General features: G+C 42.7%; 1 protein-coding gene across 1 annotated transcript; it reads right to left on the bottom strand.

The window, feature by feature from the left end:
• Positions 1 to 1986: 1986 nt before the first annotated feature.
• LOC110167076 (vasoactive intestinal polypeptide receptor 2-like) lies at positions 1987 to 27013 on the bottom strand. Its single transcript, XM_055151388.1, has 15 exons — positions 27008 to 27013; positions 26545 to 26647; positions 24702 to 24815; positions 17825 to 17916; positions 13385 to 13482; positions 12302 to 12434; positions 12064 to 12214; positions 10674 to 10734; positions 7662 to 7731; positions 4472 to 4563; positions 3272 to 3401; positions 3128 to 3169; positions 2431 to 2575; positions 2173 to 2331; positions 1987 to 2123 (listed from the first exon to the last, which is right to left on the bottom strand). Exons 1-15 carry the CDS (start codon positions 27011 to 27013, stop codon positions 1987 to 1989), a joined length of 1533 nt encoding a protein of 510 aa, XP_055007363.1.
• Positions 27014 to 27705: the final 692 nt, after the last annotated feature.

The raw sequence follows: 27705 nt of genomic DNA, 5'->3' as shown, positions 1-27705 counted from the left end.
GAAAAGTGACAAAATCGCCGATCTCCGAGCCCTGATTCGTCTCTGCTCATCGATATGATCCATCAGCTGTGTATGTAAACACGAACACACGCAAAGTGTCTGAATCAGAAGAAATGCGACTGCTGCTCTGAATGTTTCCACCATCGTCGTCATAGCAACAGGTAAACGTCGGCCGCACTTTCAGCGCGTCAGCTCCTAAAACTCGGTTTATCTCAGTTTACGCGCAAACGTGAAACCGGAGTTTTCCAAAATCTCCACTCTAGCCAGAGTTTTTAAAAAGATTCGTTGTCAGAGGTGAATTCGCCGTTTGCGTGTAAACGATGTGTACAAACGAAGGGAAATGTCTCCGTTTTTAAAAATACCCGTGTACGTGTAAACGGACCTTAACATCGTGGAAATGTACACAAAATGTACAACACTCACGACACTAAAGCACAGAGAGCGACTTTTCAGTAGACACCTACAATCGATTTGTGTTATGGGCACAAATCAAACATTCAATATTTAAAACAAGCAATATAATTTAAAGAAAAAAAATAAAAAATCAATAATGTGAAACTGCTAATGTAATATTTCATTTGATATAATTCTATCACCGTAAGTGCTGAATAAAAGGCGACGTTCAGACTGCTGCCTGAAGTGACACAGATCTGATTTTTTGGCCCCTGTGCTCCAGTATCTGATCTTTTAATGAACAACACAGATCCAGTTTTTTCAAATGTGACCCAGGACACTTTGATTTGTGCTCCTAAATCCGATACATACCTGATCTTTTGACATGCGACTTCAGTCTGAACGGTCAGGTCGCCTTCATCCCACCTACACGTCAGGCTCGGAGTCTCGTCAATGGAGGGAGAGTGAGGTTAGTGAGTTTATTCATCTTTGGAGGGATTGCTGTATTCAGGACAAATTCGAGGAGTCTTATCGGAACTGGACGGTTTTTGAAATGATGCTAAAGAAATGTGCGAGCGCGACTACAGACGGTCCTGACTCCAATGTCAACGAAAAATAAAGAGCCTGCGAGACAAATACAAGGAGGATAAAGACTCAAACAAACGAAGCGGCCGTGGACGTGTAGCCTGTCCATTTTACAAAGAATTGCACCACATTTTGGGAGAAAAGCCCAGAGTTTAGGCGACTTCCATGAACTTCCGGACACTTTTGGGGTGTTTAAAATTCATTAATTGGAAATGTGAATGACCTCGCGAAAAAATCTGATTTCACAAAAAAAAATCCAAATTGCGCGTTAAGTCCTACAGTCTGAATGTAGCCGAAGTTAAACGGAGAAGTGTGTTGGGAAAAACGACGTCCATGTGAAGATAGAGATGAACAGGACGAACTCCCCCGATATAAAGACCGAACAAAACAAAAGGAACAATCATGTCAAGTATTTTACATTTCATACAAACAACTTTGTACAGCACAGTTCAGTTTCATCCACACTTTTTATTGTCATTTTGTCACGGGGTACTCTCTTGGGTCATTGTGGAGTACTTCTCGGGGTCACAGCGAGGTACTCTCTTGGGTCACTGTGAGGTACTGTCAATCAAACAATCAAACTTTATTTATAGAGCGGTTTTCATACAAAACTGCAACGCAAAGTGCAGTGTCGAGGTCACAGCGGGGTACTCTCGGGGTCACAGCGGGTACTCTCGGGTCACAGCAGGGTACTCTCGGGTCACAGCGGGGTAGTCTCGAGGTCACAGCGGGGTACTCTCTAGGTCACAGCAGGGTACTCTCTGGGTCACAGCGGGGTACTCTTGTGGTCACAGCGGGGTACTCTCGGGGTCACAGCGGGGTACTCTTGTGGTCGCAGCGGGGTACTCTCTGGGTCATAGCGGGGTTGTCTCGGGGTCACAGCGACTTACTCTCGGGGTCAGAGCAGGGTTCTCTCGGGGTCACAGTGGGGTGCTCTTGGGGTCACAGCGGGGTACTCTCAGGGTCACAGTGGGGTGCTCTCGGGGTCACAGTGGGGTACTTTCGTGGTCACAGCGGGGTACTCTCGGGGTCAGAGCGGGGTACTCTCGGGGTTGCTCTCGGGGTACTCTCGTGGTCACTCTCGGGGTCACAGCGGGGTACTCTCGGGGTCACAGCGGGGTACTCTCGGGGGTCTCTCGGGGTCTCTCGGGGTCACAGCGGGGTACTCTCGGGGTGCGGGTCACAGCGGGGTACTCTCGGGGTCACAGCGGGGTACTCTCGGGGGTGCTCTCGGGGTCACAGCGGGGTACTCTCGGGGTGCTCTCGGGGTCACAGCGGGGTGCTCTCGGGGGTGCTCTCGGGGGTCACAGCGGGGGCACTCTCGGGTCACAGCGGGGTACTCTCGGGGGTGCTCTCGGGGTCACAGCGGGGTACTCTCGGGGTCACAGCGGGGTACTCTCGGGGGTACTCTCGGGGTCACAGCGGGGTGCTCTCGGGGTCACAGCGGGGTGCTGTCACACTGGGTGCGCTGGTCGTGCTGGAGGTGGACCATGTGTCCGGACGTGGTTCTGAACACAGTGTGGGTCAGGGGCAGGTCTCTGGTCAGGGCACAGTTCAGACAGAGGCTCCTCCAGGTTCTCCTCAGCTCCGCCTGGACCTGCAGCAGGGAGACGGGGTCAGAGGGTCAGAGGGTCAGGGGTCAGCAGCAGTTTTAGTCTAACTATATTTTCTATTTCACTCACTACAAACTGTTACAGAGGTTCTCTGTGAGCAAATTCTGATGTGAATTTGGTTCTGACTCAAACTTGGGAGTGACGGTCTGCAGCTGAGTCAGGGCCGGGTGTGAGAGGTAGAGTCATGGGTCAGGGCGTCACAAATTATAATTATGTATCAGACACAAGTACAATAAGTCTTAAGTAAATGAGTTGTTATTTATATTTGTTACACTTTTGTCTTGTCTTGTATTTCTGAGATGCTATAAACTTCTCCCAGTTCCAGTCTGCAGTTTTCATCTTTCTGACTGTAAACTGAACAAAAATGTTCTGACCTCTGCTCTGGACAAAGAATATAATTATATGAACTGGACAAAAAAAACATGCTCCTCTGAATGTAAATGTAGAGAAAAATGTCTGTGTAATTTCTCTGTTGTCCCGTGTGATCCACAGGAAAAGAAAAATCCAACTAGTTCGACAAGTTTATCAACACTGACCTCAGAGTTGAGGAAGCAGTACAAGATGGCCACCACCAACCCCTGCGAACAGAACATCTGTGAGAACACCGCAACATGAGGGAGTACCCAATACTCCGCACACATGTGTGTCTGAGCATGAGGGAGTACCTGAGGAGGGAGTACCTGAAAAGAGCCGAGGGCCAGGTCAAAGAAGATCTTGGACCTTTCTGCCACAGACTCGCTCAGAGACACAAAGACGATGTAGTGGACTCCAAACAGAGGGATGAGGAGCAGAGTCGACTTGGCCAGTCTCCTGAAACACGGAGACGTGAACCACCACAGAGCGGATACACATTCTCTGGATAAACTGAATTTTTATTATGATGGTTTGTAAACTATTTTCCACCAAGAGTAGAGCACCCTCATGTGCACGTAAACTGTGTAGATAAGAGGAATATTTCACAAAACAAGATTAAGCAAAAGACTCAAAGATTTTATTTAGTCAATCCAGACTCATCAGATCATATGTTCTGTTCCACGATCTTTGTACCATTTGTTCTTTTGAATTTCAATTAAGAATGAAAAACAATAAAATAGGAAAGCAATTTGTTATTTCATTTTTCAGTTTTAGAATCAAACAAAAAAAAACAAACAACAGATTTTGATAAAAAAAATTGTTGTAGTTTTGTAGACAAACGTCGTCTTTTTTTTATAGTGACACATTTATTTTCACGTCTTAGAAAGTCATTGTTGAACTCCATGACGAGAAACAGGAAGCAGCAATAAACTTTGTTCAGGTGACTCCATAAAACTATAATAAAAATATTTTTTATTATAAATCTGTGGTTGAGCAGCAAAATTTTTGAGGCAAATAAACCAGAGAGAATAAAATATCAAAATTGAAATAGACACTAAGACACTTTTTTGATTGTTGTTATTTGAAATAAACTTTAAATGAAATATTGGAAATAGAGGTCGAAATCTGTTTTTTTTTTGTTAGACACTAAAATGAAATAATGAAATAAACTGTTTTCTCATTTTATTGTTTTTTGTTCTTAATTGAAATTCAAAAGACACAATAACAAACACTCTGTTGTCTTTGTCTAAATGTCTAAAGAAACAGTTTGATCAAATGTTTCATCACCTTTCATGCACCTACACACTTCCAGGACCTGCCTCTGTCTGTGCGATGATTTTTATAGCACCTTATATCACCCCGGGTGTTTTGATCCCAAATTTCTCTTTTCACTATAATGTTGCCAGTTTCCCAGTTTAGTGGTTGGGTCTAGAATAGATTTCCAGACGTCTGCAGGGAGAGCGAGCGGGAAAATGGTACAAATGTCTTCTTCTGTGTGGACTGGAGCGTTGAGTCACGTGTTGTACCTGTACTGGGACTGGTCATGTCCTCCCATGTCTGCCCCCCGGAGCTTCTGCATCAGCACACGCACGATTCTGATGAAGAGGAGGAAATTCACCTGGACCAACAGACAGGAGATGAAGTCACGGAGGTTCTCAACGTTTTAAAAGGAAAGGAAGAAACGAAAATAAGAGTAACTGAGAAACGTGACAGATTTATGCAGAATCAGTGAGTGAAGCTCTACACTCACTGGGGTTGAACGAAGTTTGGTTTGGGTCTAAATACACTTTGAAAACATCAGATCTCAATGTGAAAAAAAAGATGGATATCTACACAAAAATGGAGAGGACAATGTCTTAAGAACAAAAGGAGGCCGCCTCTTTTAATGAAAATAACATGTTCAGCCTATAGAGGACTTCATTTCAGAGACACCCTGAAAATCAGAGGTTTGTGGAGAGGTAAGCCTGCTCAGAGTGAGGAGACATATTTTTCAGTGAGTATCCAGATGCTTGTGTCCACATGTGCTTCACGTTCCTGCATAATGCATGAGAGTGGACCTTTAAAGGTGGCTCACACTGAGGCGGCTGCAGTGAGGACGCTCTCTTGGAGACACGCTGCACAGGGACGAGCACGTGCCTTTAACAGGGAAGAACTCCAGATTGGACAAACAAATTAACGTTGGATAATCAAACTAGAGACTGTCAGCTATAGATTTTTTTCAGTCAATTGTTGGGTTTCAGACGACAGATCACAGCAGAAGATGCCAATAATGTTTAATACAGATGAGGGGCAGCTACAATTAGTTTAGTCCAAATTGAGATTTTCGCTATAGCACAGCAAGCTCTAGGGCAGTGTTTCCCAAAGCATGCTCTGTTTTTTTTTTTAAAATATGTTAAAGACAAATGCACAAAAAGTGAACCAGGGGTTGCCTAAGCAGAGGAGGAGGATTATGGTGAAAATGTTCGTTTGGATTTTACGCAGACACAAGCCCCACACTGGAGAATCCACATTTAGGATTTGGAAATTGAGCATTCACCAGGACCGAGGAGGAGGAGGAGGAGGATTTTGGCGTTTTGAAGTTTGGATCATATTATTTGTTTGGCTTCAGCTTCATGCGGACACTGCAGACTGGATGTGGATTTATTATTCTGCACAACAATTTGACTTTGAGATGCTCTAAAGGCGACACACTCAATGTGTTTTTAAGTAGATACAAGTTGAATCTCTGGATGTGGTTACTTCAGCTCTTCTGTTTTACCAGTAAGACGACACTGCTCTTTGTTTGGCCACATGGACTATGTTAAAACCTGAGTGTTGTAGGTGCCATCCTTTGCACTACTGTACGGTGCCTGGATTTGGCAACATCACGTTGGATTTCAAAATCTCCTAAAAAAAGAACTAGCCTGATTCAGCGGCTAGTTTCACTTTGTGGAAACTGTCTGACCTTGCAGCATTAGGATTCGTTCGCTTGACTGTAGGCAGGTACTTTTAATATTTATATTTTATATTTTAACCAATCGCTGCTATTTGGTCGTGACGTATATAATGCTCCAAATCCCGTAGAAGGAAGGACAATAACGTCTTTCCCCTTGAAAAAATTCACCAAACATTCTCTTTGTTCAGGCTTTAAATCCTCGATCTTGGGAATCTTTACCAACACAGAATGTCTGTCTTCGTCTACATCCATCTTGACGCTTTGTTTTCTGTTGGGCTGTTCCACAAAAGGGACCCAGACAGGCCCTTGAGTTTGACGTCATGGCTTCACAGCTCTTGCTGTGATCGCTGATTGACTGGTGCGCGGTCTACAAAGTCTGGTTCTTGCAAATCGTCTAGTGTATTCTGATTCCTGACCTATTCGCTGGAGAGAAATTAAATTGAGTTGAGTGGAGGCACTAGGTGGCTCCAGCCTGGCGAAGAAAGAACACCTTCAGTGAGAAAAGGCTGGAGTTGGCGCATCTGCAGTCCTTCGATTTGGTACAGTCACTTACAACTGGAACTTAAATTTTCTTTGGTCACTACTTTACATCAGTGTACATCAGTACAGGTACATCAGTACCTGTGCTAATGACCTCCACTGTGAATGCCAAAGATCCTGTTGAGATCTGCAGCAGGTGGGCCTCCAAAGATCCAGGTCCAGGTGCAAAGGCCAAACAGCACAATGACAACACAGGAGGTGTGTCTTTGTGACTTTGAGCTTTTATCACATGTCAGCCAGAATTGGACGAGTCTCATGATCTCTCACTTTTTTATGTTGCAGTCGTCACTTCATGGATTCAGTACAAGTCACACTGATTGGCACTTAAACAACAAGGATTTCAAGTTCCGCCTGACAGACGAGCTCATGGAGTGAAGAGGAAGTGAAGAGGACTATGTGCCTCCAACCAAAATGAGAATCCCTCAGTCTGAGGAATGTCACATGTCAGAGATGCTGGATATAAAGAAAGCTGAGAGATACAGAACCAAGAGGTGTGAGGGGAAGATGTTTGTGAGGTGCACAAAATGAAAGATGTTTCTCTGCCTGACCAAAAAGAAACACTTTCAAGCAATACTGTCGATAACGGGCGACTGTTTGCCCATTTTATGTTATTGTTAGGTTCTTAAGTTCTTATTCATTTAACAACAAAATGTTCCCAACATCCACCACAGTGGACATGTATGTCAATGTAAATTTTAATTTAAAAAATCTCTAAATGCTAACATGCTTATTTACATGTAAATAGAAAGAAAATCTATTATGCTATACACTATTTTCTTTGAGTCCCAGAAGACCACGATAAATATGAGCACAGGTACTATCCCTCCAAACCAAGTCAAAGTTAGAAAAACACAAAAACCTGTCAGATGCACTTTAATACTTTTTAACCACTAGATGGCAGATGTGACTTTTGATTGTAATTCGGGCTCTGTGTGTCTGCAGACAGAAGAGAAACGAGTTCAAATCACATGTACTTTTTACTAGTAACAATTCTAATGTTGATTTTGTGTTTTGGTTCTCAAGATAATTATCCAGTCAGAAAGAAGAATGAGTCTCACATGAGTTTCTCATTTGGGTTGCCAGTTTATTTCAACCTAAAAGACTCTCTGATAGGCCCTGCAGCCAAACATGAGTTCATGAGGACTGTCCTCTCATGAAACTAAACTCAACCACACGTGTGAATGGTGCGGTAGAACTTATATGCAAAGTCCACCATAACTACCCCCCGCTCCCGTACGCACCAGGACGGACAGACCGATGGGGCCGTTGATGAGCCAGTGGGGGATGGGGTGGTCGTTGATCTCCCAGCACCTGCACAGACACACACACGCACACACACACACACACACACACACACACACACACACACACACACACACACACAGCTTTCATCAGGCCAGTCAAACAGCACGTTGCCCTTTGGAGATCACACACGGAGCTTTCATTACGAGAGTAATGAAGACTCCCTCAGACGCTAAAATGGACTTTGAAGTACTGTTAACCACTCTGCCACACTGGGCACTTTGATCGAAGCCAAGTCCAAAAACATGACTTTGTGTGACACTGTTAGACTTGTTACAACTTATTTACAATGACCAGTTATAACAATGGCAGTTTCTAAATATATCAGCAACTTCAAAACCCTTTTTATCGGTATCACATCGACCCCGAAAATCTATATAGGCTGAGATTGAGCTTGTATTCCATAGATAGAGTGTGTGTGTTGGGTTGGGTAAAGGAATGGCAGGACTCGTCTTATCCTGGTCAAAGCCGTTTAAACTCGTCGCTGCCCCTCCAGAGTCAAACCCCATTTTGTGTTGAAGTGATCGTTCATTACGTTGTTTATTCTGATAACCTGTAAAACGCCCACCCGCTCTTCCATTAGTTGTGGTTCTGTATAAAACCTGATTCACAATGTCAACACGTCTGGCGGATGGTGTCACGGTTCCTGTGTAAAAACGTGTCTGTGTATCCCTCAGTCATTCATGGCAAAAGAAAACTGTAAACAGCACTGTCACCGTCACTTGTTTACACGCTCAGGAGGAATCGATTAAGTCCATTGAACCGGTGGCGCAGGGCTGAACTGAGACAAGAAATGGGCCCTGGACTTTTTGCTCACCACAGAGACAGCAGTGGCCTAAACACCACAGGCTTCAGGATGTCTGGACTCATGTTTGTTGACACTTTTAAAGAGAATCACTTTTGCTCCTTTGCTGAAATAACGTTTATGGAATCAGTTTTAACTTTTTCACTGGTCTCATGATTTAGGAGCGTCAAAAAAACAAGAACTCCCTGAATCAGTCGGTTAAACGGGCGAGTGAGGTAATTGTCCATCCTCAGAGCCGCCTGGACTCTCTATACTCAAGACACTTACAGAGGACGTCCCAGAGGATTTTAAAAGACGTGCAACATCCACTAAATTCAGCTGCTTCCCTTTGGTCAGAGGCTTTTAGTCCCAAGATCTAGACCGAATCGTTTTAAAAGGAGCTTCGTTCCAGCTGCTATCGTACTTATGAATAAATTGTAATCTATTTATCTATCAATTTTAGTACGTTTGTCTTGGGAAAATTGTGTGTTTGATGGATGAATTTAACACATTTTTTAATGGAACAAACCTATTGTACACTGGAGCTTTGTAACACTTTATTTTGTAACTGTGTTTTTATATGTTTATTGCACATAATGCGGATGAATGAAATGTTTAATTGGTAAAACTCCGTCCTACCTCAGCTCACTCCTGCACATCCACAGGTCCAGACACACTCTGTGCTCCAACAGACACATAACCCTGGTCGTTCCTAAAGCCCGCACAGCTTTGGGCCACTCCACATTTCAGTTTTCTGTTGCAAGTGACTGGAACCACTTCAACAGACTTTAAAACTTAGTTCGTTTTTAACTCTGTCGACCTTTAAAAACTCCACCCAGAGTATTTTACAGGATAATTGCACATGCTTTTAACACTTTTATATCTTTAATGTGCAAATGTTTCACTGTCTTATATCTCTATTCAATGTTATAGTTGATGTGTGAGTGTTTTCCGTTTGCGCTTTTGTTTTATTCTGCCTCTTGGCCAGGTCGTCATTGTAAAGGAGAAAGTGTTCTCAACTGACCTACCTGCTAAAATATTGGATAAATAAAAATAAATAAATAAATAAATAAAATGTGGGACCTGCCTCTCAAATCTGCAAAACAAATTTACCTACGGGTACGAATAAAACAACCTAACCTATAACGTAAGAAACAAACTGCACGCCTCCATGGTGAAGTGTCTTTTTGTCAGTCATCTTGGCAGTCAAAAAAATAACCTGAACTACATGAATATGAGGTCTATCAGTGTAAAAACAAAAAAAAAGTGCCTGGCTTTGAGGGCTTTAAACCATTCCTAGTCCATTTCATAGTTCATTTCAGTGTGATTTGTGTGTGGGGAAGCGATGAGCTCAGAGTAGAGCGTACACAGCCAGTGAAAGCCGGATAAAAGCGGTAGAGTAACTGAAGCGTTACATCAGGACTCTGTGTGTGGTGTTGAGCACAGGTCTGACAGTGACCTGCTTAAAACCGAGAAAACTCCAGGTGCTCCGGAGTCCATCTGGAGTCCACCCCTGCTAAGGTGTGAACTGACAACATTGCAAAATATGGCTCAGGTGACAGTTCACGAGCTTGATTCATCAGACTTCGTAGAAACCGTCTGACCTCGCAGTGTTAAAATTCGTTCGCTCGACAGTAGACGGGTATTTTTTTTCATTTAACCAGCCGCTGCTATTTGGTCGTGACATATGTAAGTGCGTATATTAAGCTTTTCCCAAATCCCGTAGGAAGAAGGACAACAACGTCTTTCCCCTTGATAAAATTCACCAAACATTCTCTTTATTTCGGCTTTAAATCCTCGATCTCGGGAATCATTGACAGCACTAAATATATGGCTCTTTGCTGATTGGCTGGTTCACACTTCCGGGATTTTTGCAAACCATCTAGTGTATTTTGATTCCTGATCTACTTGCTGGAGACAAATGAAACTGAGCGTAGGGACTAGGTGGCACCAGCCTGGTTAACAGTTCACACTGCAGGACTTGGATTTAATAACGGACGCGCCTTACGAGGGTGTGTTCATTTCAGTAGTGACCTGGATGCTCTAAAATAATCTAAGTTTGAAGATCTCATATCATTATTTAACCCTATCCTGTAGACAGCACCACGAGTCTGAGGAAGAGCAGATCAAGTTCATATTTACAGTGGATAAAGAGAGACTCACTGACCCGGTGTCCTCCAGGTACAGCCTGGCCAGAGCCCACACACACACCAGCACACAGGGAGCCCCTACACACACAAGAACAAGAACAGGAACCATTAGAGCAGAGTTTTTAGCACATATGAAAACCTTAACGGGACAGTTCACAATTTTGGATATAGGACCTCATTTCCTAGTGAGTCAGAGAGCTGGAGACTTGTTATCCTGCCACTAAAACACTCCACAAAACACCCAAAGCAAATCTATTATTACACCAGACTGTTGATGTAAATGTCTGTGTCGATAAATCATCTTAGAAGTAAAAACCAACCTTGCATTTGAACGATTTATGTCTGAGTAGCAGCGAGTTGTTCTTCCTGATAGAAAGCTCGGCAGCGGCGGACTGATATATGAGAAAATAGTCCCTCAACATGCGACGATTCATGCGATGCAAGGTTAGTTTTATGTCAGATATTATTCTTTGGACACAGACATTTACATGGACAGTCTGGTGTGATAACAGATTTGTTTCGGGTGTTTTGTGGAGTGGGCAGGATAACTATGTCCATTGACATGCACTAGTCTAGCACCAGTGACCTCTGCAAATACAAGGACTGGACAGAATATTTAAAGGTTGTATGGAGGATTTTTTTTTAGTTTCAAATTGTCAATGAAAGTTTAAAATACCATTACAGAGATGCAGCAGCTTTGTAATTAAGATGACAAAAAAAAAAAAAAAAAAAAAAAAGAAAATCTATCAACTGTTACCAAATAAACATCAGCCAATAGAAAACGAGGCTGCCTCATTTTCTATTGGCTGTTAGGTTGTCAATCAAACTCCCTAGTGTAAATGACTCATCGGCGTGCGGGGATTACATGGTTTATGCAGCGGTTCTTAGAGGCTTTTTCAGACTGTAGCTTCCTCGCATTTTGCACAAAGTTTGTTGCGATGGCGGACGAGAATCCACGACCAGTTTGCCGCAAAAGAAAGTCCGTTTTTGAGGTCGCTGAAAGAAGAAGAGAAGGGGAAAAGGAGTGAAGACAAACTGAGGTGATTCTTGGAGATTCCCTCCAGCAAGCAGCCGAAGGGTCTAAAAACTGACGCATCGGTTGCTAAATTATTTCTAGACAGGTCATTTCAACAGTAATTCTAATCTGAACGCGCACTGGATGTAAACAAACGTGATTTCTAGAGTAAGGAAAGGAGGCGGGAGGAGATGTTTCTATTGAGGGAGCTGTGGAGGAGGAGGGTGGTGTCATGCATGCACAAGTACTGTCATTGTTCTCTTCCCTTAAAAAAATCCTCTATACAACCTTTATAAAAGTGTCTCCACACGTCTCCAACACTCTGGTTCACTAGGAAATGAGGCCCTATGTCCAAAATTTCAAAAACTGTCCCTTTAAGCTGAAGGCCTGACCCCAGCCGATGAACAGGTAGGCCCGGAAGTGTCGGTTGTCTGAGAAGATGACCAGGAGCAGCGTGTGAAGGTACAGCCCCTCCACCAGCAGCCACGAGAAGTTCGCCATGACGAAGTACTGGAGGATGACCAGAGTGATCCTGCAGCCCACCTGAAACACACACACACACAGGCTCACAGCTCAGGTCTCTGCAGGCAGTCAGGGATCATGTAGTGAGTGTTATTATGTGTGTCTCACCAGGGAGCCATGCGGAGAACACTGCACATCTCTGCTGAAGAGCACCTGGTCCTTCAGAAGAACGGCCACAGCTCTGAAGATGAAGCTGAGGAACAGGTTCAGGTGGATGGAGTTTCTGGTGCAGTGCAGTCTCCTGAAAACACAGGATTTTCCTCATCAGCTCACAAAACAATGACATGACAGCAAAATCATGTCAAATAGAGCAGCTCTCGTAAGGACAGGTAAACATCACTCTGGAGCAGAGTCCTGCACCGGGCGACAGGAAAATAGTTGCTGAAACGGGTGGGTTTTAACTTTCTGGAATATTACAGGCGAGTATGCGGGTGGGTAATGATTACACACGGGTGGGTCAGGACTAAACCAGGACTAAACCACGACTAATCTTGGACTTAAGAGAGAGAGAACCCCGAGGAGCAGGGTGTTCAAAAAGCACGATCGGGTGATGGCTGCGCTTACCTCTGTGGGATGTGAAGCTCTGCACTGGTGCTTTTGCACCTGGTCACACTCTACGCGGGTGCACCTCCCGGCCCGTCCCGAGGAACCAGTGAGTCCTGGTTCAGTTTTGGTTTAGTCCAAGTTTAGTCCTGGTTTATCCCTAGTTCAGTCCTGGTTTAGTCCTCCTGGTTCAGTCCTGGGATCAGTCCTAGGTTAGGTTAGTCCTGGTTTAGTCCTGCTTCAGTCCATGGCGTGTGCAGCGCCAAAGTCCAAGTTTGATCAATGTTTCTTCTGCTCAGTAAAAGCCTGTGAAGTGATGAGAGTCGAGTCGCATCTGTGAATTTGTATTCGTAATGAAGAAAGTGTAACCGTTTAATTTCGTGATTGTAATTCTTGAAGTCGTAACTTTTCAATTCATATTGTGATGGATGCTTCAGTTAGAATGCTTTTAATTTGTGTGTGGTTTTTCACGGGTCCGGGCGGGTGCGGGTTTAACTTTGATATAATCTTGGGTTAACTACACTACAATACACTTGAGTAAAACATACATATATGGAGGAAGACTAAAAGAAGTAAAACTAATTTTAAAGATGATATGGACGACACTGTTACGTGTAGAGTGCAGCGGTGTGTGTTGGAGGTTCTGACCTGCAGAGGCACAGGATGGCGCTCCCGGTGGTCAGAGCGAGGAGGGACAGACTGTGGCCCACTGTGTACAGAGCCTGGACCAGCACGTAGAACAGCAGCTGAAACACATGAGGACGATGAGACCTTTACACACTGCACATGCTCAGACAGAGTGGCCCAAGAGTTTGAGTTAAATCCATGTATCATTCATTCATTCGTTTTTCAAAATAAAATCAAAAATAAGAAAACAAAAAAACAACTGTTTTATTCATTATTTGTCTCCAAAACCAAAATGACAAAACGGATAAGAATTTGTTCTTTCAGTTTTCGATTTTATGTTTAAATGAAAAATGGAAAAAAGGGATAATCTTTTCTATGACTTAAACTGTGAGGCCGGACTTTTGCGCCGCATATGGACTGAACCAGGACTGAACCAGGTCCGGGACCAGACCGGGACTGGGACCAGGACTTAGACAGGGACCAGATTAGGACTGAATCCGGGACTTGGACTGAGACCGGGACTGAGACCAGGAACAGGACCAGGACTGAGACCAGGACTGAGACCAGGACTGAGACCAGGACTGAGACCAGGACTGAGAACGGAACCAGACCGGGACTGAGACCATGACTGAGGCCTGAACCAAATCAGGAACAGGACCATAACTGAGACCGGACTGAGACCAGAACTGAGACCGGACTGAGACCAGGAACAGGACCAGGACTGAGACCAGACTGAGACCAGGACCATATCAGGACCAGAGCAGGACTGAGACCAGACTGAGACCAGACTGAGACCAGGACCATATCAGGACCAGAGCAGGACTGAGACCAGGACTGAGACCAGGACTGAGACCAGGACTGAGACCAGGACTGAGACCAGGACTGAGACTGGGACCAGACCAGGACTGCAAACGGTTTAGTCCTGGTTTAGTCTTGTTTTAGTCCTGATCCAGTCCGGCATCGCAGTTTAAGTCACAGAAACGGGAAACAGCCATTATCCGTTTTTTTCCATTTTTCATTTAAACACAAAATCAAAAACTGAAAAATCGAATCATCGTATCTGTTTTTTCATTCTGGTTTTGGAGACAAACAATGAAGAAAATAGTTGCTTTTTCGTTTATTCGTTGTCATTTTTGGTTTTATATTGAAAAACGAATGATACACAGATTGAGTTAGATTTAATTTCCCATCGAATTCAAATTCTCTGGACTAGTTTGGGTCGGGGCAGGAGAGGGGATTTGTCTGGGTCAGGGCAAGAGCGGGTGTGTGGTCTGGTCCCGGGGTGGCGGGGCAGGGTGTCTGGTCCGGTGGTCCGGTCCGTGGGCAGAAGACGGGGTCTGGTCTGGACTGTCCCGGAGCGGCAGAGGGAGGGGGGGGTGAGAGCGACGGGTCTGGACCTGCACACGGACAAAGGGCTGACCCCGGCTCACCCTCTGCTCTCACACAATTAGCAGCAGTGACACCCAAGGCTGGCACAAGCGCCGCACGGCCCCTTCACTGCCCCTGGAACCGGGCAAGACCGTGGCCTTAGTTTAGTCTGGAGTTTGGAGTACAGATGTAACAAATAAGAAAGACAAAGACAGAACTAAGACAGAATTAATTGTCTTATATTGTAGATGTCAATTGCTGTTATTTGTCATTTTTAATCAGATTTTTAAAAATGATTAATACTGGTCTAAATTTATCACTTTGTTTCTCTTCCAAGTTGGAGGAATGTAGGCACTGCATTCAGTCCTCTGTCCTCCCCTCCCTCCTCTATTCACATTATTCTGGAAGCCGATCTTTACTGTAAATAAGTTCAATACGAATCCGTGTATCATTTGTTTTTCAAAATAAAACCAAAAATAAGAAAATGAAAAAAAAAACAACAACAATTTTCTTCATTATTTGTCTCCAAAACCAAAATGAAAAAAAAAAAACAAAAAAACGGATAAGGGCCGTTTCCTGTTTCTGTGACTTAAACTGCGATGCTGGACTGAACCAGGACTGAACCAAATCTGGGACCTCACCAGAACCAGACCAGGATTGAGACCAGGACTTAGACTGGAACCAGACTAGGACTGAGTCCAGGACCAGACCGGGACCAGGACCAGGACTGAGACTGGGACTGAGACTGAGACTCAAACCAGGACCAGACCAGGACTGAGACCGTGACTGAGACCGGGACCAGACCGGGACTAAGACCGAGACTCAAACTGGGACTCAGACTGGGATTCAGATTGGAACTCAGATCAGGACCAGACCAAGACCAGACCAGGACTGAAAACGGTTTATTCCTGGTTCAGTCCAGCATCGCAGTTTAAGTCACAACGGGAAACGGCCGTTATCAATTTTTTCCATTTTTCATTTAAACACAAAATCGAAAACTGAAAAAACTAATCGTTATCTTTTGTTTTTTTCATTTTGTTTTTTGGAGACAAATAATGAAGAAAATAGTTGTTTTTTTCATGTTCTTATTTTTGGTTTTATTTTGAAAAACAAATGATTAATACGGACGATAAAAACTTTTTAAAGTTCATCAGGGAATCGGTGCAGTGTGACTTGTTGGTGCACATGAAAACTTAACATTTTCCACAACTGAACCGACTTCATGTCATATTTAACAAAAACGTTTCCCAAATTCTCCACTGACAAGAATAGGATCCCTGTTTAACCGGAAGCATCACCACAAAAAAGTCTAGTTTAGGAGCGTTTAGAGACAAAAGTGGGCAGGCTGAAATAAGATGAATAATACTGTAAACGAAAGATGCACCAATCCATCTTTTTCAGTATATTTCAGAATGTTCTAGCTGCAGACAGGTGGGTAAGACTTCACAGCTCATCATCGAGCTTTAGTACTTCCAATATGCATGTTGGAAGTAACAATTTACACTTTAATTTCATGGCTCTAAAGAGAAATAATAGTGACAAACATACAAATACATGAGTGTTGACTTGATTGTCAATACCAGTTCTGATATCACCATGATCATGAAAAACACTCACAGCAAATTCATAAGTGTTAAATTCACAGTGTTGGTGTTGTGAGTAAAGTGAAGAAAATCCAGATAGTCAAGAGGTACTTCAACTCTGACAGTGTTGTAGAGTAAAATAAGTAGTTGTTGATCCACAGTGTTGGTGTCAAACACTTATAACGTGTGTTTTGAATGTTACACTACATCAGTGTTGGGTTTTTGCAATGTTTCCAGTGGACGAGCTACAGCCATTTCACCTGCGAGCTGGACGGCGCTGGGAGTGGGGCACATGTAAGAAGACCTGAGTTATAACTTATGAAATGTCTTGGTCCTATGATTGTATGAGGGCATTATTTTTAATGGAAGTTACGCTGAAATGTAATTGTGTGGTAGTTTTCATTATTTTACATTTGTAAAAGTGATTATGAACTAGAATGACCACAGTATTGACACTGTTTAGTGAAGAAAGAGTTAATATTGAATAGTGTAACATGAAGAACACATAATGCAAGTGTTAAAACATGTCAGTATACTGTTATTAGTTTTACACTGTAGACTAGTGTAAAAAAATCTAATCTAAATCAGTGTCAGATTCAACTATGAGGAGTGTACTTACATCACTTTACCAGTGTTGAACGGTATTCACTTTGGAAAGTAAAGTTTTAACAGATTCTAGTGTGGACCTCATATGACATGGTAAAAGTGTTAAAATTAACAATACATGAGTTGAATTGACGCTCTTGAATTTGCTGTGCATGCTTTAAATGGTCGTACTCTTTTCTATTCTTATGTGGCCTTATATCTGTGTAAACCTTCAGTGGTCCAGTAGGTTCCACACTGGTCCATGGGCGTATTTGTGCTGTTATACTTGTTCTGATACAGCTCAAGATCATTCTTTAGCTACTTAGGAAAGGTTCATTTCTGTCCTGTGATGTGATGAGTATTGATACCTGCTCAAATGAGTATCGACTTTCTTTTGACAGCCCTAATAAACACACGACTTTTCTAATTTCAAATAAACGTGTCCTCCCTGATGCATAAGCCTAATGAGACACCAGATTCTATAGAAACTCCGCAGAGCTGTGGGGGTGAGGAGAGCAGAGGTAACAGTCTGTCAGGTCGGTCCGCAGTGGGGCCGCTGGCCTTTACGGACTCACACTGCTCTGCTAATGAGGCTCAGCAGGGGGCAGTCTCGCTCCCATCACACTACGGCCCCTGTGCACCGCCCCCTACTGGTGTGAGCTCAGGTTCAGACCGACATCAATCCACAGACTGGAAGAGTGATTACATGACAGTTTTTTCAATCTCTTTGGCATATTTTCTTAAAGTTTTTATACACTGTGTGATTCAAATATAAATACAGTCATCAGATGTGTAAATGTGTGTAACCTCTAAGAGCAATTTCACACTTTTACACGTATTTGCTCCTAGAGTAGCAAGTTTAGAATTTGTTCCGAAATGAGACTTGAGTGTGTAAAAAGAGATGAGCCTGAGAGCAGAGGTGTACCTGATCCTGACTGGTGTCCGCTCCACACACCGACGAGATGTTTGGGAACACCTCAGACCATCCCTCTGACGTGCACCTCCTGCTGATGTTCCCTGGAGACAAAAAAACCAAAAGTGAAAGCGTCAAATACACAAAAACCCGACATAATAGGGCTGGGGAATCATTAAGAAGATTCCGATACGATACATACCTCGATACATAAGCCATGGTACGAAACACATCTAGATACAAAAATAAAGGCTTTTGTACGCATTGATCTTCCATTTACTTAAGCGTTAGGATAAATAACTAGACTTAGCTATTTTGTGTAATCACTTCTATAGTTCATTATTGTATCGAGGTCATTTGAAGATCAGGACTCTCACAGACTCACAGATACATGTCAAAACAAATGCATGATATTCTGATCTATGTAATAGCAAACTAACTAAACAGGACAAGAACTTCTGACAGGGGCGATGTCATGACTTGGTAGCCAGATAACACCCCGGATGGAGTCTGATTGGATGTGCCAACGTGCCAAGAGGTGTAGCTGGTCTGTGCACCAACGAAGAGGCACTAAGTCTAAACCTCCCACTACAGTTTGCATATAAAAGTCATTGTATAGGCGTAAAACATTGAGTCTCTGCATGGGAAAGTCAGCACAGTCTCCTTGTACAAGTATGACTTTCTAATATTGGAATAAGTAAATTATCTGGACCTTATTTCCATTTTAAAAGGTAATTTTTTATCTTAGCAGAAACTAACGAACACATGAGGAAAAGGTTGTTTTCCTCAACAGGAGATAAATGTGCATAAAGTGTATTTGTTTAGTGCATGTGACTCACTGGAATAAACTGTTGCACTGATCAGTGCTGATTCAACCGCAACTTAGATGAGCTCAGTATCGTCGGCTGCTGTATTGATATATGATCAAGAGTATTTTTTAATATATATTTACCAAATTATTTTGTGGCAGTTCTACAGTTTTGTTGCTTCATCAGAGGAAAGAAACTCCTTTATGCAACACATTGGACATATTCACTGTTTTGATGGTTACAATGGGTGAGTATCATATTCACTTTGCCCAGTAAGTGCTTTAACACTAGCCTGATTCATCAGCCGGTTTCACTTCATGGAAACCGTCTGACCTCGCAGCATTAAGATTCGTTCACTCAAAGGTAGGTGGGTTCTTTTTTTATTTAATCGCTATTTGGTTGTGATGTATGTAATGCGCCGCTAACGGGACTAACTGGTATATTAAGCTTTTCCCAAATCCCGTAGGCAGAAGGACAATAACGTCTTTTCCCTTGATGAAATTCACCAAACATTCTCTTTGTTCCGGCTTTAAATCCTCGATCTCGGGAATCGTTGCCAACACAGAATATATGACTCTTTGCTGATTGGCTGGTGCCCGAACTCACACTTTTTTTTTGCGAACTGTCTAGTGTATTCTGATTCCTGATCTAGTCGCTGGAGAGAAATGAAATCGAGCGGAGGCACTAGGTGGCGCCAGCCTGGGTACTTTAACACAGCATCACAGCCATGATTTAGTATTGATGTTATGAGCCTTTTGAGTAGATAAACTGCATAAGTCCCTTAGCCCCTTTGTTGATATAGATACTATATTATCAAATTCAGTACATATATTAATAAGATATATCACCCCTGCTACATAAGGCTGAATTAGAACACAACAAAAGTAATCGCCTTTCTCATAAAAACAATCATATTTAGACAACCAACAAAAACACACCATATTAGAAATGGGATTAAACTGAGTCTAAACCTGGAACTAAATTTAGACTGGAGCAGGCCTGAACTTGGACCAGACTAACTGGGCTAACACCGGGATCAAATCAGGACAAAGTGTGAGTGCACCACTTCGAACATCGAGTGGATTTAATGCCATGAATCCAAATGTTTGGACGAGAGACATGAGGACACTTAGCGGCAGATTTGTCTGACTCATGAAGCACAGCCAGACCACACACTTGACATTTTCTCTAATGGTCTGCAGCACAATGCAGACTCCAGAACGGATCACGTGCCAGAAAGACAGACTTTCACATTGGCTCATGCGTGATAAGAAGGAATAAAAGAACGGAGGGATGAAGACGTGTACAGGTGTCTCCCTCTGCAGCGACAGGTGGACATAAAAGTCTCTTGTAGAATCACAGACAAAAGCAGCAGAAATGCACCAATCCAGCTTTTTCAGTTCCGATACCGATATTGATACTCTGACTTTTTTTTTGTGTGCCACTATCCAATATTTACGGAAGCCCTGAGAGGCAAGAATAAAAAAAAAAAAAAAGAGGCAGGTAATTTTGGCTCTATTTATTTATTTATTTTTTTTGCACCAACTCTTTTTTTTTTGTAAAAGGTTAAGACATGAGAGGCCGGGGTTCGAAACTCACCTGCTTCCGGTTACAGGTGTATTCAGTTCCGCTCACCTGCCCGCGCCTTTGCCTTGCGCAGGACCTGAGTGTCTGGGCCCAGAAAGAAATAAGCTTCCCTGGGCACTTTGAGCGCCACTCCACGAGGAAAACACGAGCAAAGACAAAAAACAAGTCATCTACCTTAAAACTCAAACTCCGACTCCTTTAAGCGATAGTGCAGCCCTTTGCCACGTAAACTAAACAGGAGCACATCAACAAAGTACAACAGCACAACTATAGTACAATAGACGCATCAAGAATCTCAGACTTTTGGTCATTGCGCAATCCATACTGGGAAGGATTCTCCGAAAAAGTGAGAATCAAACCTCCATGTTTGTTTTCCCAGTGAGACGCATCTATTGTCAAAGTCGATCTTTTCTAGTCTTTAGAACTATATCATTTTTGTTTCTGGTTCTGATATTGTCATATTTTAGTTTTGGGATTCGGACATCGTAATTGTGTGGTTGTTGGATTGTAACAGCAGAAAACAGCTTGAGAAATTTGTTTGCGAACTCCATAAATGCAAAAAGGAATCAGATGTGTGTGACTGCAAACCTCCGTTCAAACTGTTTCCCTTCCCCAACGGAATTGAAAAATAGTGAAAGGCAAAGGGCAGGATTGATCCACAGGAAGGACGAAAAAGGAAAACTTTGACTGCCTAAATCATCCCGAGTTTGCAGAGAACATTTTGTATGTGAAGCGCCAACAAAACAAAATCCCGTTTGTTAATCGAGAGGAGCAGAAGACAAACAGACTGAGCTCACACTTTCTTGTTCTTGTGGTTTTACAGCAACATCACGTCTTGGTCTCTTTGCAGTGGAAGGTGTTTCTTGGTGAACAGCTGGTGCCTTTCGCTTTGGCGTTGACTTTTTAAAATAGTAACCAAGGTTGAGCGAGGGATCGGGATCCTGCTTTGATGGCGCTCCACATACAAAATGTTCGCTGCAAACTCGGGATGATTTAGGCAGCCAGAGGTTTCCTTTTTGGTTCTTCCTGTGTATCAATCCTGCCCATCGCCTTCATCTTTCACTATTTTTCAATTCCGTTGGGAAGAGAAACAGTTTGAACAGAGGTTTGCAGTCACACACATCTGATTCACTTTTGCATTTATGAAGTTCGCAAACAAATTTCTCAAGCTGTTTTCCGCTGTTAGGATCCAACAACCACACAATTACGATGTCTGAATCCCAAAACTAAAATATGACAATATCAGAACCAGAAACAAAAGTGATATGGTTCAAAAGACTTGAAAAGATCGACTTTGTCATTAGACGCATCCCACTGGGAAAACAAACATGATGATTTGATGCTCACTTTTTCGGAAAATCCTTCCCAGTATGTATTGCGCGATGACCGGAAGTCCGAGATTCTTGATGCGTCTATAAAATAAGAAAAGTCTTGCGTAGTGTGATCGGTGCATGCATCCATTAGCATCATCTACTCATAGCATAGCAAACTACAAATTGAAGTAAAATCTCATAACTGAAATCAGAAAGAAAAGAATGAAAACTGAACTTTAAAAACAGGTTTAAAATCACTTTTTTCACAGTTTTGTGTAAAGTGCCAGAGGAAGTTCTCTTAAAGAAGAGGTTCTCAAACTGTGGTGAGGGTCCAAAATGTTTCAGTGCAGTTTGCTTGGTTTTTATTAGGTAGATCTTTATGACTTGGTCATTTTGTAAGTAGCCGTATCCTGAAAAAGTGTGACACCCTGCTTTAAAAGAATTGGTAACATGTGCATGGTGACATCATGAAAAGTTTTTAAAACGACGAATGCAAACTCCGAACTGGGCCTTGGACAAGATGACCCAGAAAAGAGCTTTTCAAGCTTAACTGCTATAAAACTAAAAACAGAGAGAGACTGAGAGCTGTTGATGAAGAGCTTCGTGTGTGTCTTTCTTCTATTCTGCCAAATCAGCTTTGTTTTCAAAAACAGACGCAGGTCTCACACTGAGTAAGTAAAATTAATGTAGCTTATAGTGTCATTTTGTAACATTTTGGTTAAAGATTTTTCCAATGTAAAAAACGTTCCGTGGCTCAAAAAAGGTCACTGGTCTATAGAAAAAAGCGTCTTGTGCCTGTAGTGTGATCGGTGATGCATCCAGCTTACTTCTCATCTTACTCATAGAAGAGAACTCAAAAGTAAAATTCGTGAAAAGACTGAATTCAGGTAGAATGAATACACACATAACCAGGAGCATCCTACATCCTAATGCCATGAAAAATGAGTTGGTGCAAAAAAAAAAAAAACACTTAGAAAATAGAGCCCACATGACCTGCTTTTTTTTTTTTTTTTTTGCCTCTCAGGGCTTCTGTAAATATGAATCGATACCAGTGTAGGGACGGAAAATCGCTTATTTTCTTCAAACACAGTAGCACTTATCACACAAAAGATTTAATCGTGTTACGTAACTGTTTTTTATCCTTGAAATAACTACTGAGCAGCTTTGTATGAATAAAGGTTCAAACATTACAAGATGTTCTAGGCCAAAATCAGCCTGTAAATAGTCTTATTAGATCCAATTAAAGGCCCGAGCAGAGAGTTTGGAGGTGCTGTCCCAGAATGCCGCACAATGACCAAAGTCTGTCCAAGTGTGGGCTGGGCTCAGCTCCAGAGGGCAGGCGTCAGTCTGACCTGCCCATGGAACAGTTAGGCCCAGATCTAAACCAGGACAGAACCCCCCCCCCCCCCCCAGAGCCAGAGAAGCCAGAGAGAGAGAGGGGAAGAGACAGAGAGATGTAGACAGAAAAACAGAGAGAGCAAGAGAGAGGGAGGGACACACACACACAGAGAAAGAGAGAGCCAAAGAGAGAGACAACGAAAGAGACAATGAGAGAGAGATAGACAGAGAAAGAGACAGCAAGAGAGAGACAGACAGAGAGAGAGAAAGAGAGACAACAAGAGAGAGAGAAACAGAGAGAGACAGAGAGAGAGACGGAGAGAGTGAGAGAGAAAGAGACAACAAGAGAGAGAGAGAGAGAGACAGAGAGAGAGAAAGAGAGAGACGGAGAGAGTGAGAGAGACAGAGAGAAAGAGACAACAAGAGAGAGAGACAGAGAGAGAAGAGAGAGACGAGAGAGAGTGAGAGAGACAGAGAGAAAGAGACAACAAGAGAGAGAGACAGAGAGAGAGAGAGAAAGAGAGAGACGATGAGAGAGTGAGAGAGACAGAGAGAGACACAGAGAGAGAGAGAGAGAGAGAGAGAGAGAAGACGATGAGAGAGAGAGAGAGAGAGAGACAGAGAGAGACACAGAGAGAGAGAGAGAGAGAGAGAGAAACGATGAGAGAGTGAGAGAAACAGAGAGAGACACAGAGAGAAAGAGAGAAACGATGAGAGAGTGAGAGAAACAGAGAGAGACACACAGAGAGAGAAAGGGAGAGACGGAGAGAGAGAGAGAGACAGACAGAGAAAGAGACAACAACAGATAGAGACAGAGACAGAGAGACAGAGAGAGACACAGAGAGAGAGAGAGAGAGAGAGAGACGGAGAGAGTGAGAGAGACAGAGAGACGGAGAGACAGAGAGAGACACAAGAGAGACAGAGAGACGGAGAGAGTGAGAGAGAAGAGACACAGAGAGAGAGAGACAGAACAGAGAGAGACAACAAGAGAGAGAGAGACAGAGAGTGAGAGAGAGAGAATGACAGCAAAAGAGAGACAAAGAGTGAGAGAGACAGAAAGAGAGAGAAACAGACAGAGAGAGATACTGTACTGATCCTGAGGGAAATTCAAGTTTTGCTGCATGTCTCAGTGTCCTCTGTGTCTCAGTGAAAGGTGCAGTTGAACAGGAGGAGGGTCAGCAGATCTGTGTCCGGGGCGTCAGGTGAACACAACGGGAAACGCCTCATTCTTCCTCTGCTCTGGTTCTTCGGTCGGTGTTTGGTTGATAAAACTAACTACTCCTTTCACAAAACCCAACACAAACTCTTACCTGTGTCCTTTGATCTGCACCCGCTGCACTTCTCGGTTGATTAAAATCCCACGACTTGATGTTTGAAAGTCAGTCCTTGTTAGATATCTGGTCCCTTCATGCGACCACATTCACGTCTCTGAGATTGAATCATTATTTCTTTGAGCTATTCTTAAAAATAATTCACCTTAGTTCACTTGGGCAGACTTCGACTGTCCGTTTTTATTTCATGTGGATAGGTTCAGTAATAAAAGTGATATTAAACATACACAAGGGCTGCGAGATCAATCATCACAATCAAATTAATCACAAACCAACAAATCATTTCCTCCACGAACAACAAAATGTCCTGCCTTGCATAAAAGCACCGCAAAGCCTCTAGTTTATATCTGCAATCATGTTGGTTTTGTCAATTTCTCTGGGTTTCTCTCTCTAGATCAAACACCACAACGTTATCACATGACTTAAAAATCACAGTATGATGTAATTTAACCTAAAAGTCTAAATGTAGAGCTGAGAACTCTTTAGAATGTGATAAGAACATGTGCCGTACCGTCTCTGCTGAAGAATGTCCTGAGCGCCCGAGGACAGGGAATCACCACCGTCTGTCCCACCTCCGCTCTGTCCCAGCAGGCCACGCTGTCCCACACGCCCCGGCACACACCTCCTAACACACACACACACACACACACACGCACACAAAAAACAACAACAATCATTATCATTCCATCTAACTGGATTATCGCTCGTCTAACTAGAAATTATCACTTGTCTGTCTGAACATTATCCCCTCTGGACATCAGCACCTTTCTAACTCGACATTAAAGGACATTATCACCTGTCTGACTGGATTTATTTATTCTTTCATTTATTTAAGAAAATTGGAACCGTGCATATTAATGAACATTTAGACAAATGTAAATGTGCCAGATTATAATTTTGGGTTAATTTCCTTCTGCAGAGCCCCTGACAGTTTGATGTTACAAAAAAAAAAAGATGTTAAATAAGATGGAGACTGACAAACATGTAGAAATCCTATTCCACTGCACTGCTCTGGTTCATAATACACTGAGTTCTACACAAAACACATTTAGACAGTATGGCGTCTATCACCTGTCCAAGTGCACATTATCACCCCTCTAACTGACATTATCACCTGTCTAACTGACATTATCGCCTGTCTAAGTGACATTATCGCCTGTCTAAGTGACATTATCGCCTGTCTAACTGACATTATCGCCAGTCTAACTGACATTATCGCCAGTCTAACTGACATTATCTCCTGTCTAACTGACATTATCACCTGTCAAATCGCTCATTATCACCTTCTAACGTTACCACCTCTCTAACTGACATTATTGCTTGTCTAACTGACATTATCACCTGTCTAACTGCACATTATCACCTGTCTAACTGCACATTCTCATCCATCTAATTGACATTGTCACTTGTCTAATTGACATTATCACCTGTGTAATCGCTCATTAGCACCTTCTAACATTATCACCTCTCTAATTGACATTATCACATGTCTAATTGACATTGTCACATGTCTAATTGACATTATCACTTGTCTAGTTGACATTATCACGTCTCTAACTGACATTATCACCTGTCTGACATTATCACCTGTGTACATGCACATTATCACTTGTCTAAGTGCACATTATCTCCAGTCTAACTGCACATTATCACCTCTCTAATATTATGACCTGTCTACCTGACATTATTACATGTTTGACATTATCACTTGTCTGACTTCACATTATCACCTGTCTAAATGACATAATCATTAAATGACATGATCGCCTGTCTGACTGCACATTATCACCTGATTAAAGTGACCCTGTCTGTCTGAGTAACTTCAGAATTGAACCACTGACCCTTAGACCTTGACATGTCGGGACATAGGAGCTAAAAGGAGAGGATGACAGGTGATGGTGAAGAGGAGGAGGTGGAGGTTGAGGAGGTTGAGGAGGCTGGCGGTTCTGCTGCGATGGAGACGGGCTGGAGCTTTGTGAGTCATAACCAATAGATTTAACGATATGAAATGTTGGAGGACTGACAAAAGTGTTATATTCTCAGTAGGTGAAGGCAAACGTGCAGCTGTGAGGTGTGTGTGGTTAACAGAACAGAGAGGTGACGCGCTGGGGGATGAAGTGGACGTTTCATTTGACCTTAGCTTTAAATTGAGTGCTTGAGTTGAATTCGAGTGCCCCTCACACGCTGCCTCGTTTCCTAAAAAAGACTCACTTTGCATATACGGGGGTTTAACCTACAGGATGCTGCGGAGTTGGAGTATTTGGTTTTAATCATCACTGTTCAGGCCACAATATTGTAAGAACTAAAAAATATATACATTATACGATACAATACGGACAATTTTAAAAGCTCACCTGTCTCTCCTGCCCTGTCCTGCTCCTTCAGTCGGGTCCCGCAGTCTGACCGGTCACGCTCCAGCTCCAGGAGGAAGTGACAGGTGGGGTGTCGGCCTTGCACCTGCCCACAGACAAAGCGTTGTTAATGGAACAAAAGTACAAAAGTTATGCATAGTTAGATCATATTATAAAAAAAAAAAAAAAAAAAAATCAACAAAAAGCCACAACACACCAAAAAAAAAGCCACAACGCAAATGACCGTGGGACTCTATTTTAATGCAAACTCCGCAACAAGTACAAACGCCACAACACAAATGCAAAAGCCACAACACATCAAAAAGCCACAACGGAAGTGACTGCGGGACTCTATTTTCCGATGAACCAATCAAGCGGCAAGTGAAGATTATTCGTTTCACGTTGTAGTTCTTCTTCTTCACTTGCCGCTTGATCGGTCCATCAAAAAATACAGTCCCGCGGTCACTTCCATTGTGGCTTTTTTAATGTGTTGTGGCTTTTGAATGTGTTGTGGCTTTTTAATGTGTTGTGGCTTTTGTCTTTTTAATGTGTTGTGGCTTTTTGAATGTGTTGTTTTAATGTGTTGTTTTTTAATGTGTTGTGCTTTTTAATGTGTTGTTTTTAATGTGTTGTGGCTTTAATGTGTTGCTTTTTAATGTGTTGTGGCTTTTTGATGTGTTGTGGCTTTTTGATGTATTGTGGCTTTTTAATGTGTTGCGGCATTTGCGTTTGTGTCGTGGCGTTTGTATTTGTTGTGGCGTTTGCATTAAAATAGTCCCGCGGTCATTTACGTTGTGGCTTTTTTTTGTTGTGTTGTCGCATTTGTATTTGTTGCGGCGTTTGCGTTTGTTGTGACCCCTCTCGGCTTCCGTAGTAAAATAATACCAAAACATACGAGAAAACTGTCTATCAAATATATCTGTCTAAAGCAGACTTGGAGAGACTTATCTATGCGTTTGCATTTCCCAAACTTTTTTTCTGGGGACCCATATTTTAAAAGTCACAAACCTTTGCAACCCAAGTCAATAGACATTATTTGTAAATCACAAAATAAGTGGATTGATCATTACAATTAGTATTACTCAAGTTTTAAAGAATAAAAAACAGTAATTGAAACAGAAATAAAAGGATCCACAAGTCGCCTATTTGGACATTAAATGTGGC

The sequence above is a fragment of the Boleophthalmus pectinirostris genome, unplaced genomic scaffold (assembly GCF_026225935.1).
Source record: "Boleophthalmus pectinirostris isolate CB_2022bp ecotype Guang Dong unplaced genomic scaffold, ASM2622593v1 HiC_scaffold_16, whole genome shotgun sequence".
NCBI lineage: Eukaryota > Metazoa > Chordata > Actinopteri > Gobiiformes > Gobiidae > Boleophthalmus > Boleophthalmus pectinirostris.
This window is presented reverse-complemented; position numbering and strand designations above follow the sequence as displayed.

What these genes read in the sequence shown, in the direction of transcription:
- LOC110167076 (XM_055151388.1), bottom strand. An exon ending in GCCATCCTGTGCCTCTGCAG is followed by an intron (nt 12,435 to 13,384) that starts GTCAGAACCTCC and finishes CTGTGTTTTCAG; the next exon opens with GAGACTGCACTGCACCAGAA. An exon ending in TGGCCCTCGGCTCTTTTCAG is followed by an intron (nt 3,170 to 3,271) that starts GTACTCCCTCCT and finishes TTCTGTTCGCAG; the next exon opens with GGGTTGGTGGTGGCCATCTT.